At 39.3% G+C, this 18271-nt stretch overlaps 1 protein-coding gene across 3 annotated transcripts in view; it reads left to right on the top strand.

Annotated features, from left to right (window-relative positions):
• Positions 1-9726: 9726 nt before the first annotated feature.
• The window catches only part of KNDC1 (kinase non-catalytic C-lobe domain containing 1), a 57298-nt gene continuing 48753 nt past the window's right edge, over positions 9727-18271 (top strand). For all 3 annotated transcript variants that reach the window (XM_066554116.1, XM_066554117.1, XM_066554115.1), the window contains exons 1-3: positions 9727-9934; positions 14460-14658; positions 17942-18000. In XM_066554116.1, the coding sequence (XP_066410213.1) occupies positions 9833-9934; positions 14460-14658; positions 17942-18000 (360 nt within the window). In that variant the 5' untranslated portion in view covers positions 9727-9832. The remainder of the gene's footprint in view (positions 9935-14459; positions 14659-17941; positions 18001-18271) is intronic.

Below are 18271 nucleotides of genomic sequence, written 5' to 3'. Positions count from 1 at the left end.
TTTCATTGGTCATGTGCCACTCTAACAACTACTGATGTCTGGGGGACCTAGAAGACATTAGGTGCATTAGGACAACTGGAATTTGTTATAATGAATATGTGATTCTAGTTTTGTATTTTTAGGTCCCAAATGGAAGAAGTCTCAAGAGGTATTCAGAGAGAAGTCATGGTGAGAGGAGTTTTCCCTTTATTCCATGCAGTAGTGAAGAGTGAATAGAATTAGGGAAGGTTTCATGCAGCTGAACTTTTTTTTGTTTGTTTTAACCATTTTTCCTGGCTATGCTCCTACAAATAATAGGGGTTTATTTCAAGAAGTTTAATTTAAATAATTTACCTGTCCTTGTGAGGCAGATAAAAATAGGGATGTATTGTCTCTTTTCTCCCCCTCGAAAGGTGTTCATGCAGACACCAACGCAGAGACCAAACGTTTCATGGAATCAATGAAATCCTATGCAATACTGGATGGAAGCACTACCTTGTATGCCTTCTACTTCTCCCTGTATGCTAAGAGACTTTCTTTATTGGATGTTCTTCTAACCTAACTGCTTGCTATACACAATCTTTCCCTTTTTTTCTCCTTACTATAAATCAACTATCTTTACTAAAAATGAAAATTTAATAACATGTTATAGATTCAGATGAATCAATAGCTCTAATGGTTTGGAAGAGAGTTTTGCCCAGTTGATTAATTTGGATTATCAAATTCTGAAGACATAGACTGCAGTTCATGGATTTTATGATGCCCAAGATGGCTTTGCCTTCATCCAGGAGGTAACTGACAATACCTAATTAATGACGAATGTTTCAAACACATACTTGCTGTAGCTACTATAGTCTTTTAGCTGAACTCAGCAATTTATCTTTCTTCCTGGCTCATTAAACTCTATTTTGAGCTCCAATAATATACAGCTAATGATCATGTCTTTAAGAGTATTTGCAAATCAGTCACCTCTGCCCTGGAATTAGTTCTTAAAAAGTCTAAAAATCTACAATAATTTAAAACAGGGTGCATATCAATCCTTCAGGGCCTGTATCATTTGAAGGTTGGGGGGATATTTTCTCCTTTCTCTTGGTAAGATCTCTTGGTAAGAGGAGCTCTTCTGGTAAAATCTTTTCTCCTCCTCCTAATCTGCATGTGCAATGTACAATATTCAGTCTCAACAATGTTTTCGGGTTGTATTTATAAATGTTATGGCTAGATTCTGGGTATCAACTGCTTCTCCTCAGAGGAGCCTTTGCCATTATAAAGGAGTCCCCAGTGAGACAACACATAGATATTACTAATGTATCCATCAGCAAATTATCTAGGCAGTAGTCACAAAATTGAGATTTGGTAGTAAAAGTAATTGATTTTTTTCACTATAGGAGCTGAGTTGAGAAGTTAGAAAAGAGTCTTAATTTAGGGTGACTGGAAATAGAACTGTTGGGGTTTTTTTCTCAGAATGCAAAAAAGGCATTCAGCTGTATGTGGCATGAGGGTTCAAACCCAAAGCAGGCCTGCTTAAAGGACTACTTCTACCATCTGCCAGGAGCATACCCTACTCACAGCTTTGAAAGCTATCATAGCAGAGGTCACCCTTAGCAAATGCCCTTTTCCTCTTCAGTTGTGGCTATGTGAAAAATAAAAGTCTCCCTGGAACTATTTTGGAAATTAAATTTACATTTTTAATAGCATCACTATGCCTCCTGCTGTGTTCTTCACCAAACATTTTCTGATACCCTGTATGAGATTTGCCTCAATTTGTATGTAAAAAACCTCTGCTCTTCTGAGGTCAAGTGACTTTATTGGATGATCTGTACCTTTGAAAGTTTCTCTATCTTTGTTACCTATTGAAGGGCTCAGCAGATCACGTTCAGCATTGTGATCTGAAACTGATTGGGATCAGACTCATTCTAATCAGCTCTGGCACAAAGTAACATAGCATAGGGCTCTCTGCCAAGAACAGTCTGATCTCAGGAGCTGAGTGCTTCACAGTGAAGCACTGCAGTCTCTGGGCTTCCATGGAGAGCAGTTTTTTTCCTAGGGTAAGAATGGAGAACAGGTTGTGGGATTAGCAATGTTTTTCTTTTGGAGGGTCTGTAAGGAACGTGGAGGACAGCACCTGGTATGCTCCCGGGAGATTTGTGGCGTTGTGTCTTACACAGGTGGAACTGCATTGACCCAAGTGTGAAACACAGTAGCTAAATCCTCACTGGAGACAAGTAGTCACAGCAAATCAAAAAGATTAAATTGTAAATACTGTCTATTACCTCTGTCCCTAGTAGAAAGTGTTATCTATGTTCTAGTTTTTCTTTCTGTTTTATTGAGAAAGATTCCCAGAACAGCCATGGTCATGTCTTCGGGGAAAAGAGCAGAACACAGACACTCGTGGATTTTGTATCAGCTGTTTGGGACACCAAGGGATTGTTTTGGAGACTTTAAGTCTTCAGGATGGGCTTTTCCTGCTGGCTTATTGACTTCAAGAAGAATTTAAACAATTCAGTTTGATTCACTGACCCATAGATGGAAGACTACTTTGTCCTGTTAATGTTCTCCTTTTCCTTATGAGCAGCTGATAATGATCTCATAAATCTCTAGAGGAAATAGCCAAATGTCAAAAATAAAAAAAATTTCAGGGTTAGAATGTGGCATGCACTTAGCTAATTTTTATGTTTTTTTCATATGAATTTAAGTCTTAGTTAATCATTATGAGATGTTTCTCGGAAGGATGGTTGGTACTATGCTGCGTCTTATTTTCCCATGTGAAATTGCCACAGGCATCATATTAGATTTTATTATGCACATTTCCTTTTAAATTTATCTTCTGTGCAACTTTTTCTTGTGTTTTCAAATGAACACCACTAAAATGAATTAAAATACCAAAGGGACCAATAGGTGGTTTAAAGACAATCTTGTATTATGAAGACAATATTATAATGCAAAAACTAAAACAGTTCAGAATCAATTGCAGAATATTTTGCAATTATTGTATAAATTTGGCTTTCTATGTTTATGGTTTAAATTTCCATTTGGTATGAGACTCCTGAGTAATGCTGGAAGTTATTTTCATGATGCCTCACTTTACCATGTGAAACAAGCAAAGTGGACTACATTGCAAAACAAGCAATTGAGATAAAGGAAGTCATATAACACTCCAAAGTGATATCAATTGGAAGAATGTGTGTTTACACATATGTATATTTCTGGATAGATACTGCCGATGAATAACTTAATAATCTTATTGAATTAATGAGATAACTCGGAAATTCCCAAATACCAGACTTAGCACCAGATTCACTTTGGACACATACCTCCTCTAGTCCTAATTTCTCAGTGTTGAAAACAACAGGTCTGTTTGCATATCAGATGATTACTAGGTTTTTTGCCCATTTGCATACAAATAAAAACAATTCCAGTCTTTGATCTTGCATATCAGTGAGTTCTCTTCAAAGGAAATTATGCCATGACAGTTTTGCTTTTTCTTCAATTTGGGCCAAATTATGTTCTTTACTTCTGCTGTCTATCTCTATTTCAGCTGGTAGAGAAACTGCAACAGCATAGGATATTTAAAGAATGACAAAGTGGAGATGCCTTAATGCAAAGCACATTATTCTAAAGTAGCTCCTGATGGGAGCTATCCATGCCTGGAGTGCCACCTAGTAGAGTTCATGTGAAAAGAATACAGGAATTGGAGAGGCAGGCTGCTGCAGTTCATTTGAAAATGTATTAGATGGCTGAAAGATGTCCTGAGGAGGAGAAGGGTCAAGAATCTTTTGATCATCTTTCACATGAAAACAAATGAAACTACTATTCAAAGATGCAGTGAAATTAAAGTCTTTAGACAGTGGACATGTGAGAAATTATGAAGATGAAGAAAAGCACATGCCTAAAGAAATACATCAAGAGGAGAGATACAAGAGGAAAAGGTCAGATCTCCTAAGCAGCTAAGGAAATTATGAAATCAAGTTTTATCAGTATTATAAATACAACAAAAGTGTAGTGTAGTAGAAAAGCAATCATGACTAGAATGGGGATTTAAGAAAATGCACTTTTAGGAAAGTATAAAAACAAAGTAAAAGGCAACAGAACAGATGTATACATAAAGTGGTGATTGGTAAATAATTAGAACTGAGATTACAAAATAAAAGACAATGTTGGGGCAAAAGGGAATGAATGTAAGTGAAGTCCGGAAATTAAAAAGTCCCTAACATGTAGGAGCAGGTGGAGTTTGATTATTTCTTTGAAAAGAATGATGTGACAGGTGTCTATAATGACTGCAGACTGTGCTTCATGACTCTGAAGTTAATTCTTCTACCATTCAACCCCATGAAAAGAGTAGGCCTCTATATGGGTTTCCCCATATAGTAAGCAGTCTATGCATGTAATTTTCTGATCTTATTCATGAATGCATGGCTAACTCACCCCTATTGCCTTTGTAGGATTCTGTACCTGGAATACAAACTAACCTACCACTTCAGGCAAGCAGAGTTATGCTCCTCTATGAGTCATAGCAGTAATGAGGCCAGGTTAAAAATTGTAGTTCCTTACCTTTGAATTCTTTCAGGCTTTTCAGTAGCAGCAACACAATTTGCTTTTTATTGTAATGCTTTCTCACTGTTGCCACAAAGGCAGCAGCAGTTGGCAACTGGCAGAAAGCTTGTCTCTGTCTTGAAATCCAAATAACTGCTAAAGGAAGAATGGTAGTTTCACAGACTGTGAAAGTATTAAAACTCATGGCAATAAAGAGATCTCTGATTAACAAAACCCAAACAATTGAAAAGGATACAAGTCACACACACAAAACCCCCAATTCTTTATAAAGCAATCCTTCAGTTCCCTCAGTTTCACCCAAACTAAATTAAAATGAGAACCTTCAGGCAAATTGCCATTAAATGAAAACTCTTAAAAGGAGAATGTACAATCTAATTATAGTGTAACAAATGTGTACCTTTCATCTACAAGGCTGGTACTCCAAATTATAATAGTCAATTATGATTATATAATCTATTAAAAAGAATAACCAAAGTGCTATAATGAAAAGTAAAAACCTACAAAAGAACATGAAAGACATTTCCAGTGGCTCAAAGTGGCATAACAGTAGTACCCTATACAATTTCCTTTCTCATGTAGCCTGTACTTAGACTATGTTGCAGAGAAGGGGTGCTGGCAGTCACTTCCTGAATTCTCAGGAATGCATTCTTTATGCCCAGTGCCCACTGAATTATTTTCTATGATGCCCCATGAACGTAGCTACCTGGAAGTAAAAGGCATGCAGTTCATAACTGCAATATCAATAAATCACAGTTAAAATAAGTACTTCCTTTTATTTTGGAGGTCATTCATATATTTGCAAAAAATCCTTCCTTCCTTCCTTCCTTCCTTCCTTCCTTCCTTCCTTCCTTCCTTCCTTCCTTCCTTCCTTCCTTCCTTCCTTCCTTCCTTCCTTCCTTCCTTCCTTCCTTCCTTCCTTCCTTCCTTCCTTCCTTCCTTCCTTCCTTCCTTCCTTCCTTCCTTCCTTCCTTCCTTCCTTCCTTCCTTCCTTCCTTCCTTCCTTCCTTCCTTCCTTCCTTCCTTCCTTCCTCCCTCCCTCCCTCCCTCCCTCCCAATTTTTTAATTACATAATGACACAACTGGAAAAAATACAGTGACATTTTAAAGCATGCTCAAAGTTATGGAATAGTTTCAATTCTACAAATTAACAACTAGAGCAGGGCCTTTCAACCTGAAAAGATGAAACTAGGGGAGACAGGAAAACTTTACAGTATCATGAATGACAGAAATATGACACATAAAGAATCTATCCAACACCTTTTCAAATACAAGAAATTAGTGGGCTCAAATGAACAAAGAATTTACTATATGTGTGGGTCAGTGGAGGAATTTTGTAATAGGATATGGTAGATAGTAAACCCATTCAGACTCAAAAAGTGAATGAACAAATTCATTAAAGAAAAAATATTCAAGTGTCTCTTGAACCAGTAGACACCACCACTGCCTTAGGGACTATCTGAACTGTGACACTCTGGAGGCTCTGGGAACATTGTACATAATTACCTTGTTCCTGAACTCTTCCCTAGACATGTGCTATCAGCTGCTGTCAGAGACAGAAATCAAGTCAGCTGCTTCACTGCAAACACTCCTTCTGTGAAAATTACAAACTTCCCTAACTCAAAGGCATTTCCTCTAAATTTGATACAGCTTAAGGGTGATGCCTAGAGAGGCTACCTGGAACAGAGGCTAGACAGTGTTGACTGAATAAAGTAGGTATTTATTAAAAAGGCCTTCAAAGGATACACCTTGGGCAGTACAAGAGCTCAGCCATGGCTCTACCCAAGATGGCCCTAACATGGGTGAGCCATCACAAGTTTTCACACTTTCATAAGCTTTGGTTCATTTACATATTGGGGTTAATTGTCCAATTACAGCTCCAGGTTATGAAGTCCCATCCTCCCAGATTGCTCTCCTCAATTCGCTGTTGTTTACGCTTTTTAGGCCTGAAGCTGCAATGGTGTCCTTGGTTCTCTGGCTGGAAAAGAATAGTTTTAAACTAACTAAACTCTGAAGGGAACTTGAACAGAGATATATACAGAATCTGGAAAATATGGAAGCTAAAACTTAAGGTATCAAGGGGAGCATGCTAAAACTGGGAGGACTAAAATCAGGTGTATTTGATCCATTCCCTCTGCATTGTCTGTGATCATACAGTCTAAACCACAAAGCTACATGTGATTTAATGACTTTTTGGTCAAAAATTTTCTCATGTATAATATCTACGCTATATTTGGAGTTTGTCTTTGCTTAGCTTTCCATCTCTAATCTAGTATAAAGAAGTCAAAATCTCTAGTAATTGTGATTCTTGGTGTAATTATTGCTAAAGAGATCTCAGTTCATATTCAAAACCTGATCACAGGTAAGTGAAACGTCTCTCTGGTACTTTCATAGTAAAGCCTGTCCCGATTATCTTTTAACAAAACAATTTTAATCACAGTATATTCATTTAATCAATGCTAAAATTTCTTATTTATTTTCCATCTGTAGACTATTGTTAGTACAAAGTAATGTTTTTATTTCTGCCTTTTGAGAACACTCACCTATGAGAACCTGACTACATATTTGTTTTTAATATGATACTCACCTGCATATTCAGTCAACCTCAGACTCAAAAATAAATTTCCACAGACATACATCCATCAAAATGCTTTTCAAAAAATGCCTACCAATAAAGACCTCCTAGGAACTTACACTTCCCTAAGCAATATTGTGGAAAAAAAGAATGGAAAATATGACTGCAGACAAACTGATAGCTTCATTTACATGTGGGGTTTTTTATAATGCTGAACTGTGTAGTGTTGCATGTCCCCCAACAATTCCCGTGAGCCATGACTAATTGCAGAAGTTAATAAGAATGAATATACTAGCCTGAGAATTGCCACGTGAATGTATCAAACAAGTTGCAATGTTTTTTCTGATAGCTGCCTCAGCTGTGAGGAAAGCAAAACAACACTATTATTGATGAGAGCACAGGCTTAGCATAGCAATTTTTCTGGAAAAAAATATACCAAACCATGGCAGTTCCAGGGACTGTTCTGTCCTGCCCATCATGACACTTGTAATAAGTCTAAGTCCACTACAAGTTTTTGTTTACAGAATAATGTTGTGTTTGTTTCATTTTGTTTTCTTCATATAAATAGCTCTTCAGTGGAGCAAGTAAGTTAACCAGAGCAACTGCAAGAGAGGTCTGAAGCATCCTGGATCACTTGGAGACAGTCAGTCAGGAACTTACTCTGACAAAATCTACCTAAGCCTAGATTCAATAAATAAATAATGCAGGTCCAAATAATGCAGGGTAGGTGTGTGAACCTGAGCCTGCTAACCTCACAGGGAAATGCCCTATCACTCAATTACTAGAAAGAGAATTCCTTGGTCAACAAAAAACATTGATGCTTTCAAAAGTAGCATGTGAATTTCTGTGCAGCTTTCACAGGTTTACCTTAGACAATCTTTTTTCAGAGGTATTTGTGAATGCTCAAGCAATGATTGCAATGGAGTGCCAACTAAGATGTATTGATGGGTGAGTGTAGATATTAGGCCTGCTTTGGGCACCAGAGAAACATCCATTCTTGTATTCTTGGGTTCTTCTTGGGTAGATTGTGCTGCCTGAGGAAAATATTTTGCCAAAAATGCTGGTAAAATACAGTTTAAGAAACTTTTATATTTTATAATTACTGTTGCTGTCATGTTTGCCTTTTTTTTTCAGAAGTACCAGGCATTGTTTCCATGCTTCAACACTTGTTCTCAAAAGCCTGACTTACCAGATTGTAAGTATATCTCTTGTTCATATCAATTTAGTTCAAAAATGTTAGTAAGAAGACAGCACATATATGAAAGACTACAATCTGTCTGAGTTTGGCTTTTTTCTCAGTTGCATGCCATGACTGTGGAATGTATCCAAATAACATTCAATTGGGAGAAATCTTACAACTGCAAGGATGACTTTTATGGGGCAGTTAATCAACGTACCTTTGTTTGCTTCACAGTGCTTGTTAATGTTTATTTTAATAGAGTATTAATCTTTTCCATAGAACACCACATACTAAAAAAAAAAACCTCTTGCTTTGTACTATGCACAGATTAATTAATTAACATACTTCATTTTGACAAAGAATTATAGATATAAAGGAAATCAGAATAATGAAATTGGCACCATTATTTTCCAGTAGCTCTAAAATTTAATTACAGGAGAAAAGAGTTCTCTCCATCCACCATGTTTTTACAATGAAGATAAAAGATTGTTATGTGGCTTAGTTATATGAGGAGACGCCTGGTCAGGGGTTACTTGTCCATTACCAAATGCCGATTCCCATTCCCAGGCTACAGCCTGTTTACTCAAAACAACCTGAGCTTTCCGATGGGGTTTACTTGAACTAAAAACTGGTTTATGCGGATGGTGGTTTTGAAGGAATCCTTGATTGTGAACAGTCGATTTCACAGGGGAGTCTTAATGAAGTTCCTTGAGGCACTCTAAGCCCTGTGGATCGCAAAAATGGGCCCTAGCTAATGAACGTCAAGCTGGTGACGGCGCCTTGGTTTTGCTTGTGGTTGTTATGGCTCGAACTGCGTCAAGGCTTGTGCCATGAGCGTGCAAATACCTGGCCACCTGTCTAAATTGTAAACACTGCTTTATGCAGCAAATCCAGCGGTTCGGAGAGCCGGTGGCGGTAACGCGAGCCCGAGGGCTCGGGCAGGCAGGGCGGGGATCATCGGCGGCAGCAGCAGCGCCGGTCCCGCCGCGGGCACCGGGCACCCTCTCGCCCGACGCCAGCCCTCCCTCCCCGCCGCTGCCGAGAGCGCACAGCGCAGCCGAGAGGGACCGGCCCCGGCTCCCGCGGCGCCCCGGCGGCCGCAGCTCGCACTGCGGCGGGCGCGCCCCTCAACGCGCAAGGCCACGGCACCGCCACCCCAGGGCGGCGAGCGGGGGCGGGGGCCGCGGGCACCCAGTGCGGCGCGCGGCCGTCCCCCGGCGACTGCCGGGGCCGCCCGGGGCGCGGCGGGGGCGGGCGGCGCCGCAGGAGGGCGGGAGCCGCCGCAGTGAGGCCGCGCGGGCGAGGCGGCGGCGGCCGTTGCCATGGCAGCGCTGCCCCGGGCCGGGGCCTGAGCGGAGGGGCGGGGGCGCCCCGGGCCGGGCCCGGCAGGGGAGGGGAGGGGGTTAAAGCGGGCGGGCGGCGCCGCGGGGGTCGCTGCCGGGGGCAGCCCGCAGGCGGGGTGAGGATGAGCCGCGGCGGGGGCCGAGGGCCGTGCTCCGAGCGCACAGGGAGGCTGCGGAGGTGAAGCCTCTGCTCCCTCGCCGGGCGGGATGGAGACACTTGGCGTTGCAGAGGACGTATTTTATGAGGAGGAGGAGGAGGAAGTGAACTGCTACGACTTTGAGCCTCTGCCGACGCTGCTGGAGGATGAGGTGAGTGAGGCAGGTGCGGGGATGGAGCCGCCGCCCTTGCGCTCACCTGTGGTGTAGCGGCCTCGGGGGCCGCCCGCGGGAGGCGGCCGGGCCGGGGGCGCACCGGCCCCCGGGAGCGGCCAGGCCGCGGCCGCAGCGCCGCTCGCTTTCCGTGTGTGCTCCTGCCCCGCGGTCCCTGCCACCAGCCTGGGCTTAGCCCATTGCCGTGCACCTTCTCCACACAACAGCAAAGTCATGGTCCTCGAGTGCGGGATGTCTCGTCACTGCTGTCGTAGCCGTGGGTTAATGCTGCAGTCGGCAAGTACGTGTCCTTGTCGCAGCCGATCAAGGGAAATTTGCATGGGCAGAATAATTTCCCGAAGCTGCCAACCACTTCTTTTGTACAGCCGTATATTGCTGCCCTGTACTAAAAGGCCTTTGACACTGGAAAATAAAAACCAAAAATATCAAACTGTTAAATCTGTTTCTTCAGTTGTTATGCTGAAAACCTGTAGCTAAATCAGTTCTTGTCATTGCATTTGTCTGGCTCTGTTATTGGTTTTGCCCTTGCTGTTTGTTGCTCTTGCTCATCTTTATATCTTTTCACATGAAGTGTGTTTCTTACCCCCTTGTGAATGTTGGGGCAGAATGTTTGGAGATACTTTCCTAAGTAAAGGCTTGGTGAACTGTATGTGAGCTGCCCATTCCCCAAACCAAATCTTGCAAACTTTCTAACTTGCCATGTCAGGAATCCATGCTGAATCAGGAGTTAAATGTAAGTTTGAAAATGCAAAGCCCCTTTCAGCTTTCCTGAGTCACCCATTGGCTTGGCAGTTTGGCTCTTCCACTGTCTGTAGTGTTCAGTGCTGTAGGTCCTCTCAGACTGGCTCATGCAAAATCTTGGAGGAAGGTGGTAATGGCCTTATTTTTTATACATTGGCTTAAATACTTGGAGTATTTTCTCGAAATGGAGAAGGCTAGGGGTCAACTCTTCTGTACAAGAAAGAATGGGGCCCATTTTTCATACCTGCTCAATGTATACTTCGATTGTGGGCTACCACGAGTCCCATCTATTTAGTTATTACAGAAACATAACGAGTTTCAGTATTTTTCTTGGGAGAATGAGCATGACCTATCACCTGGTGGTTAGATAAGTTAATAAAAAAGAGCTGCTTTGAAGAGTACTCGGAGAGCTTACTTAGGCAACCCAGTGTTTTTCTTCAGATGTGATGAATGTAATGGATGGCATTTGCCACATTTTCTGTGATTCTGGAATAGAATGTTTTGAAGTTTGTGTGAATTATTGTGGCAAAAAGGTGTCAGAAGACTGTGAGTGCTGCTGTACTGAACTCTGAGCTGCTTAGTCATTTAGTGGAGTCTGCTCTCCTTGTCATTGTACCAAGTATAAAGAATGATGTTGGTGTCTGATGCAGGTGTTTTTTTGGCAATGTGTGAAGGAATCTGCCTGAGCCGAAGAGTAGAAAATGCTAAGGATAAGGGTGTGTTTCAATTTCCTCTCTTTACTAGAACTTTATTCTAAATTTCATACTCCTTAATATTTGATTTCAAAATTTTTAAGAAATGGTCTGTGGCAAATTAATTTTTTTATTCCTACTCTCTTAATTATCTTTGCTTAGTTATATGCTACTGAACAGTTTTGTACCTGCTGAAGAAAATTTGAGGGAAAGCTGAAAACTAGTGAGCAGTTAAGTGTGGTTGCCCAACAGGTTTACTTTTTGTAGTTCTTAGTGTTAAAACCAGACACAAGTGTCTTTTGGTGAAAGAGACAAAAAAGAGGCATCAGCGTCTCCGATATTTACCATTTGAATGAAGCAGCTTCCAGTGGTCCAAAGTACTGAAGCAGTTGCTCACCAGAAGTTTCAGCGTGCCAGAACCTCCTGTGTTTGAGTGTTAAAAGGATGTTTTTTTCCACAGTGGTAACTTTTGGTCTGTGTTGCTTTGGAGATACAATCTAGTCATGTGCAAGTCTCAGTGTTTTCAATGCTTCATTCTCTACAAAGGCTTGCTCAGCTGCAACATCAGCTTTAATAACTAAGGTCAAGGAAGAGTGATCATTTGGGAAATTTGTGGTTTCTCTGAAGTGAGTAACTTGTTGCCCTGGAGCACTGGAAATAGAAAGGCCTGCAATATGGTGGTGGTATTTTGCTTTATCTCTTTTTAGTGTTCGTTTTATCTTCATCTAGCCATCCACTGCTGATGGAAGCCATGGAACATTCATAGGACTTTTTTTTTCCTTTTTCCTTTTTTTTTTCTTTTTCTGTATGACATGACTTTCTTATCTCTGGGAAGGAAGATAAATGAGGCTTATCTGACATTTGAGCACTACCCTTTGTTTAGTTCCCAAATAACCACAAGACAAAGATGTTTTGCAGGTTTGTGCTGTAGATATCATTGCTGGTAATTATTATCTGCAGTGGAGTTCAGCCTCAAAGCTTAACTTAAAAGTTCTCTCAGGTCCTTATTGTGACCGGAATGTGATGCTGAGGCTGTATTAAAGATTGCAGGTTTATTTTTTTTTCATGTACACTCTAAATTGAGCTTCTTATGTCCATATGCACGGATCAAACTTAGTTTTGCATCTTGATTAATGAATTGTTCTTTTATTTCTCGGTTGTGGCAAATGCCATCGTGTCACCTAGCTGGAGGATTCTAGGAGAGTTAAAAATAATTGCTCATTCTTTGTTTTGATCACAGTTTCTATTTTTTAGCTCTTTTTGCTGGCCATAGAATAAGAAGTGGATCACCTCTTTCCAAGCCTATCCTTATCCCACCTCTCAGTTTGGTCAGTTTCAAAGCCTAATGTTTGTAGGAGAGTTTCTTGCTATGTGTTTTTGTTTGTAGAGAGAGGAACCTCTCTGCTGCTCTTCATGCTTGGAACAGCTTCCCTATGGAAATTTGCAAAGCCTCCTTATCCACCCTCACACTCTAATGGCAGCATTACACAGTTGTACTGAGCTTAGCACAGAGAAAATAAGATTTTGTGCTGAGATCTTTTGCTGTTCATTATTATGTAGGACTGAATTTGATGAGACCAGGATCCATGATTAGTGCTAGAAGGCACTGTAATAATGCTGCCATTAGTAAATCAATCCACATCTAGGCCATGTCTATAAAATATAAGACCATTGAGAAGAAAAGTTAAGTTTGCCAAATAGCAGTGAGTGTGCTTTATTTCTTAACTCATATTTATTTATTAAGCATTATACTTTAGACTAAAAAGCACAATACACTTGTGGACTGAAGTTTGTTTCTTATTTGAAGGATATTATGAAAGCAATGCTTAATTCTCTGAAAGACATATTAATAAACTGTTAACCCCTTCTGTATGTGTTAATCCAAATATCATTGATGTTCTCTGGTGCTAGAGTAGGTAAAGAAATTTATAACTGTTCTCCAAGGGATTGAAAGTTTAAACCACAGTAGTTTTCTGAGCTGTAAGATAGTTTGCATCCTCTTTTGCTGATTATGACATAATTTATTTTTTCTCTCTGCTAAGCAATGTGTATCTGCATCTTCCATTCAGGATATATTTAATATCACTGTGTAATTAATAGTAGTTATAGCTCTGATTCAAAGTAACTTCTGTAGATTACCTTCCGTTTTTGTTATCTTACTTTTCCTTATAGAGGGAGTTGATGTTTTGTTTGTTTGGGTTTTTTTTTTTCTCCTCATTCCTTTAAGTTCATGAAGACTTCTGTAGCTATGGGTAATGTATTGGGTTTGTTTTCCAAAAATATCCATAGAGAGGCTGGTTGCTCTGAGCCAAGCAATGTTTCTGACCATCTTGACCAGGAAAACCACATTAGAAACACATTTGGGAATGGACTCATAGCCTTACTGTGATAATAGGGTCAATACAAGTTGACTACAGTTTAGGGAAGCAGCTTAGAAACTTAAGCCCATGGGCTGTTTTGATCACTAAAAGCTTTGGATGTAATGGGGAAGGCCTAGGACAACCATAGTGTTTAGTTTTAAGTCCGAATATAAAAACACTTCTCCTATGGCATGTTTGGCTTTTCAAAGTTTATTAAATGGTCTATATCACTAAACTTCACAACAGCATCATTTTTATGACAGGCTAACCTAAAAGGTACTTTTTCCCAGATCACAAATGGTAGGGAGAAGTGCTGTGAAGAGAATTTTTAAGTAGTTTATATAAAGACACCTGGGAAAGCTTGAAAGGCATGGATGAAACAAAATGTTTTCATTTAGTCTCTCTGCTTTTACCTCCAAGTGGTCTGTTTCCTTTGATGTAGTGTTTATGTAACTTACATATCTCCCATAGTATTTTTTTTATGTTGGCATACTGTGATATCTTTGTTCAGTTTAACTGTGCTTCTTAAAACATCTCTGTGTTAAGAGCAAAGTCATGCACTTGGTGTTTCTTGGGGTGTTAATCAGTGTCCTAGAAAGTCTGAGAACTTGCTGGAAACATTACTTGTAGCCAATTGTGTCAAATATAATCTATGATACAGAAAGTAGTATCATGAAATCCAGGGTAATTTATTAATTCATATCTTGGCAGGAGAATGTGTCCCTTGCTGATATTTTGTCACTGCGGGATAGCTGTCTTACTGAGCAAGATATTTGGGCAATTTGCCTGGAGTGTTGCCATTCTTTGAAGAGCATTGCCCATTCTGCAATCTTCCAGACACTCTGCATCACTCCTGACACTTTGGCTTTTAACACCAATGGCAATGTATGCTTCATGGAACAGCTCAGTGGTGAGTATTTATGTTTCCAGGCTGTTTGTTTTAGAACTGTGGAAACTCATGGCAAGAAACTGCAGTAAAATATTACATTCTATTTTTAAGACTTACAATTAAAATAAAGATAAAATAAAACTTATTTGGGAAGGGTTGTGTATATTTTCATGTGAAACTATGTGTTCAGTTTTATATTTGATGAACAAAGGCTGTTCTGAATTTGCTTAGAAAATTCCTCGTAGTTATTTTAAGACTTATCCAGGTGATAGGTCCTCTTTATTTCCATTTTAAACACACAGATTGTGTACTTGTGTGTGCAAGTCTCTACCTTTGTAAAGCATGTCCTTCACCTCTTACAGATCTTCTGATTTCATGGATATGTTCTGTTTCTAGAGAAGTCTGATAGTCAGTGTATCTTGGTGATTGTGGCCATAAAAATGGAGCAATTCTATTGCATGTTAAAAAGGAAATTCTATTGCTATTAAAAAGGAAAGTTCTCTCAAATAAAGGCCTTGCTTTTTTTAAGCTCTCTCTTGAATAAAAAATTATTACTTTTTAAGTAATGATTTTCAGACTTGCCAAGTATTGGGACTGATTGAGAAATAAATTTTAATATGTTAAAAAAACAGTATGTAGTAGCATGGAAGATGTTCAGGTATCATAGCAGATGAACAGGGAGATGCTTGACTTTAAAAAAATTCTTGTTTTAGCTTGGACAAAAAAGCATGTTATGGTTGCTGTTCCTTTCTCATGTGATGCATCTCAAGATGATAGGTCTTCAGTCTCTTAATGATTTTACAGAAGAAGAGTAAGAAAACCAAACAGCTCTTACTCTATGGAATTTTTAAAATTTTTATGTTGGCTCATAACTAGGAGAACCATTCTAGTCCAGATACACACCTGTCAAGTTTTTGTTGTGATTTCTTTAGCTAATTTATTTTTAAATCTCTGTCAGGATAAGTGTTTATGCTTTCACACAAAATCTAGATCACAGTATTTAGAAAAAATACTAGAATAAAAATAAGATACCATTGCAACAAATGAAGATTTTTTGCCTCTTTACAATTAGTCTTTCATATAAATGGAACATCATATAAAATACCATTAATAAAGATTAAAATATAACTTCATAATTGTTGTGGTATTTTTTAACTTAAATTCCTTGAATAGACATGAGACAACTTTTAGTTACATATTAATAGGGTAATGTGGAATCAATTTCCTTTGTTTTAAGGAGCTTGTCATACCTTGAAATTAAAAAAAAAAATAAGCTGGCTTTGCATAAGCCAAGGGTGTATGAAAGACTGTTGAAGAGCATAAATGTAGTGGATGAAAAGTGCCCCTCAACGAAGATCTTTGCTTGTAGCTGGGGAAGAGAAAAATCAATTTCTTCTTAAATGTTCTAGTCTAATTGAATAGCTGGCAAACAATTGATTCAGGAATGCTGTATTCATGTACTTAAAAGGTGGGATTACAAATTCCTGTGCAAAGCAAATGTACAAAGATTTAGTTCCCTGAAGTCATGTTAGTCTCTAAGGAAACGACTTTTCATTAGTTCTCTGTAAAGAAAGGTATGTTTTCCATAGGAATGCAAAAAAGTGACACCTATGTTCTATTTCTCTCATGCCTCTCTGTGTCTTTGGCTCTTTCTCTCAGATTCTGTTACTGTTTGGTTAAAAGATAGTTTGTTGGAGGCACTTGAGGAGGTTGTCCTTTTTGCTTCCAGTTGTTGCCTATAGATTTGTTCTTCCAGAAGAAAATGATAACTTCTGGATTTGCTTTCCAGTGAGAGAAAACAAACAGGCTGTCATCTCTGCTTTAGCAGCAAGTTCTGCTTCCTGCAAGTTCTGTGGTGCTGAAGTGACAACCATTCAATAGGATGTTCTGCCAGGGGCTCTGATTACCTTCTTGTCTCTTCAGATCACACACATTCCCCTTGTAAACATTATATTAAAAGAATACAGTGAGCTGTACCAGTGATAAGTTAAATACTTGTACAGCCTTTAAAGTGTTCTGTGGAAAGAAAGGGAAAAGGTAGTGGGGAGATAAAAAGGGAAAGTAGTCTGCAGGTGGGTGAGAAGGGAGAACAAAACATCTGTCCGTTGGTTTCCTTCTCCTTCTGCCTTCTCTGCCCATTCCCAAAATCAGGAAAAAATGTAGTAGTGGGTAAAAAATGCAAAGTGGGTTGCCTAGCCCTCTTTTTCAGTATAAAATGCATTTGGGAATGTCCTTAAGAGCTGAAAATCAGTTACTGTTTCTACTCAGTCATGCCACCTAGCTACAATGTATGAATATGTTAAAAAAAATCCTCTCTGTAATCTCTGCTATATAACTGGGTTCAATGAAAACTTAGCTTTTGTGCCTGTACTTTAGAAGTGAAAAGCAAAAGTTATGATGATTTGGAATTAAAGTTATGATGCTTATGCTGTGCCTCTGAACATACTATTTTTTTCTTCTTGTTGAGAAAGGAAACATGCTTTTTGCATGTCAATCATCCTGACTTCCCAGAGGGATAGATTAGGTGAGTTGGATATGTATGTGGAGAGTAGGCTTTTTAGTTGTGCTCCTGTTGAATTCCTTGATGTTCTTTACTGGGTTCATGTGACATAAGTGCAATGTGATACTGTGTACCTGCTTGGATACAGAAACAGCATCAGATTCTCATAAGATGTTCTTTTCTTCCTTCCACCTCCTCACTCAGAATTGGCTGCTGCAGTACAGTTCTCTGCTCAGCAGCACATGCATGGGCTCTTTACTTCCTCTAGTCTTTTATCATAAATAAAACAAGCTAAGCAGAAAGGTCAGAGTTTCTAAGCTGGCCTGTAGATGAAGAAGCAATTAGCTGTTTCAGGCTGGCTTTGCTGCTTGAACCCTTATCACCCAGGTCTGTAATGGAAAATAGTGAGTAGAACTGTCCAGTTAATCAAATCAAACCTCTAAGCCACAGCTGAGCCACACCAGCTTAGGTGATAACTGGGTCCAAACATAAATGCCTGAAAGTAAGAAGTGGTTAGACATGTTAAATGTATTTCTTTGTGGGTGTTTAATCGGTTCTGTTTCTTATTAGGGAAGTTATGATACCTTCTTGGAGAAAGCTTGAAAACAGCACTTTATTTTTCTTCCAGCACTATAAACATGGATAACAAGTTCTTTGTACAGTGGATTGGAGTGAACCAAAATACTGGTATACAAAGTTTATTCAGATAGGAGTGTGTCATTACATTTGTATCATCAAGTTGGTTTGTGGTTTTTGTAAACAAGACTAATTTCTAATCTGGCATGTTTCCTTTTGTTTTCAAAGATGATCCAGAAGGTGCCTTTGTTCCACCAGAATTTGATATCACCGGTAACACTTTTGAGGCAAGTTGATAAATTTATCTGTAAAATAGAGGGGGAGGTTAATAGTTTTAGTACCTCTGGCAATACCAAATGCTCAGCATTCTCAGTGTATAATTTTAGAACCTGTAAAGATTGTGAGTAGTAAATGGTGCTATTTAGATATGTTTTGTGAAAATAAAAAGTAAACTTAAAATGCCATATTAATTTTTGGCATAAACATTTGTTCACTAACTGTTAAAATGTGAGAATCTATTTTGGCTGAATAATGTGTTACACTAAACCACAGCTGGCC

The sequence above is a fragment of the Molothrus aeneus genome, chromosome 8, assembly GCF_037042795.1.
Source record: "Molothrus aeneus isolate 106 chromosome 8, BPBGC_Maene_1.0, whole genome shotgun sequence".
Classification (NCBI taxonomy): domain Eukaryota; kingdom Metazoa; phylum Chordata; class Aves; order Passeriformes; family Icteridae; genus Molothrus; species Molothrus aeneus.
This window is presented reverse-complemented; position numbering and strand designations above follow the sequence as displayed.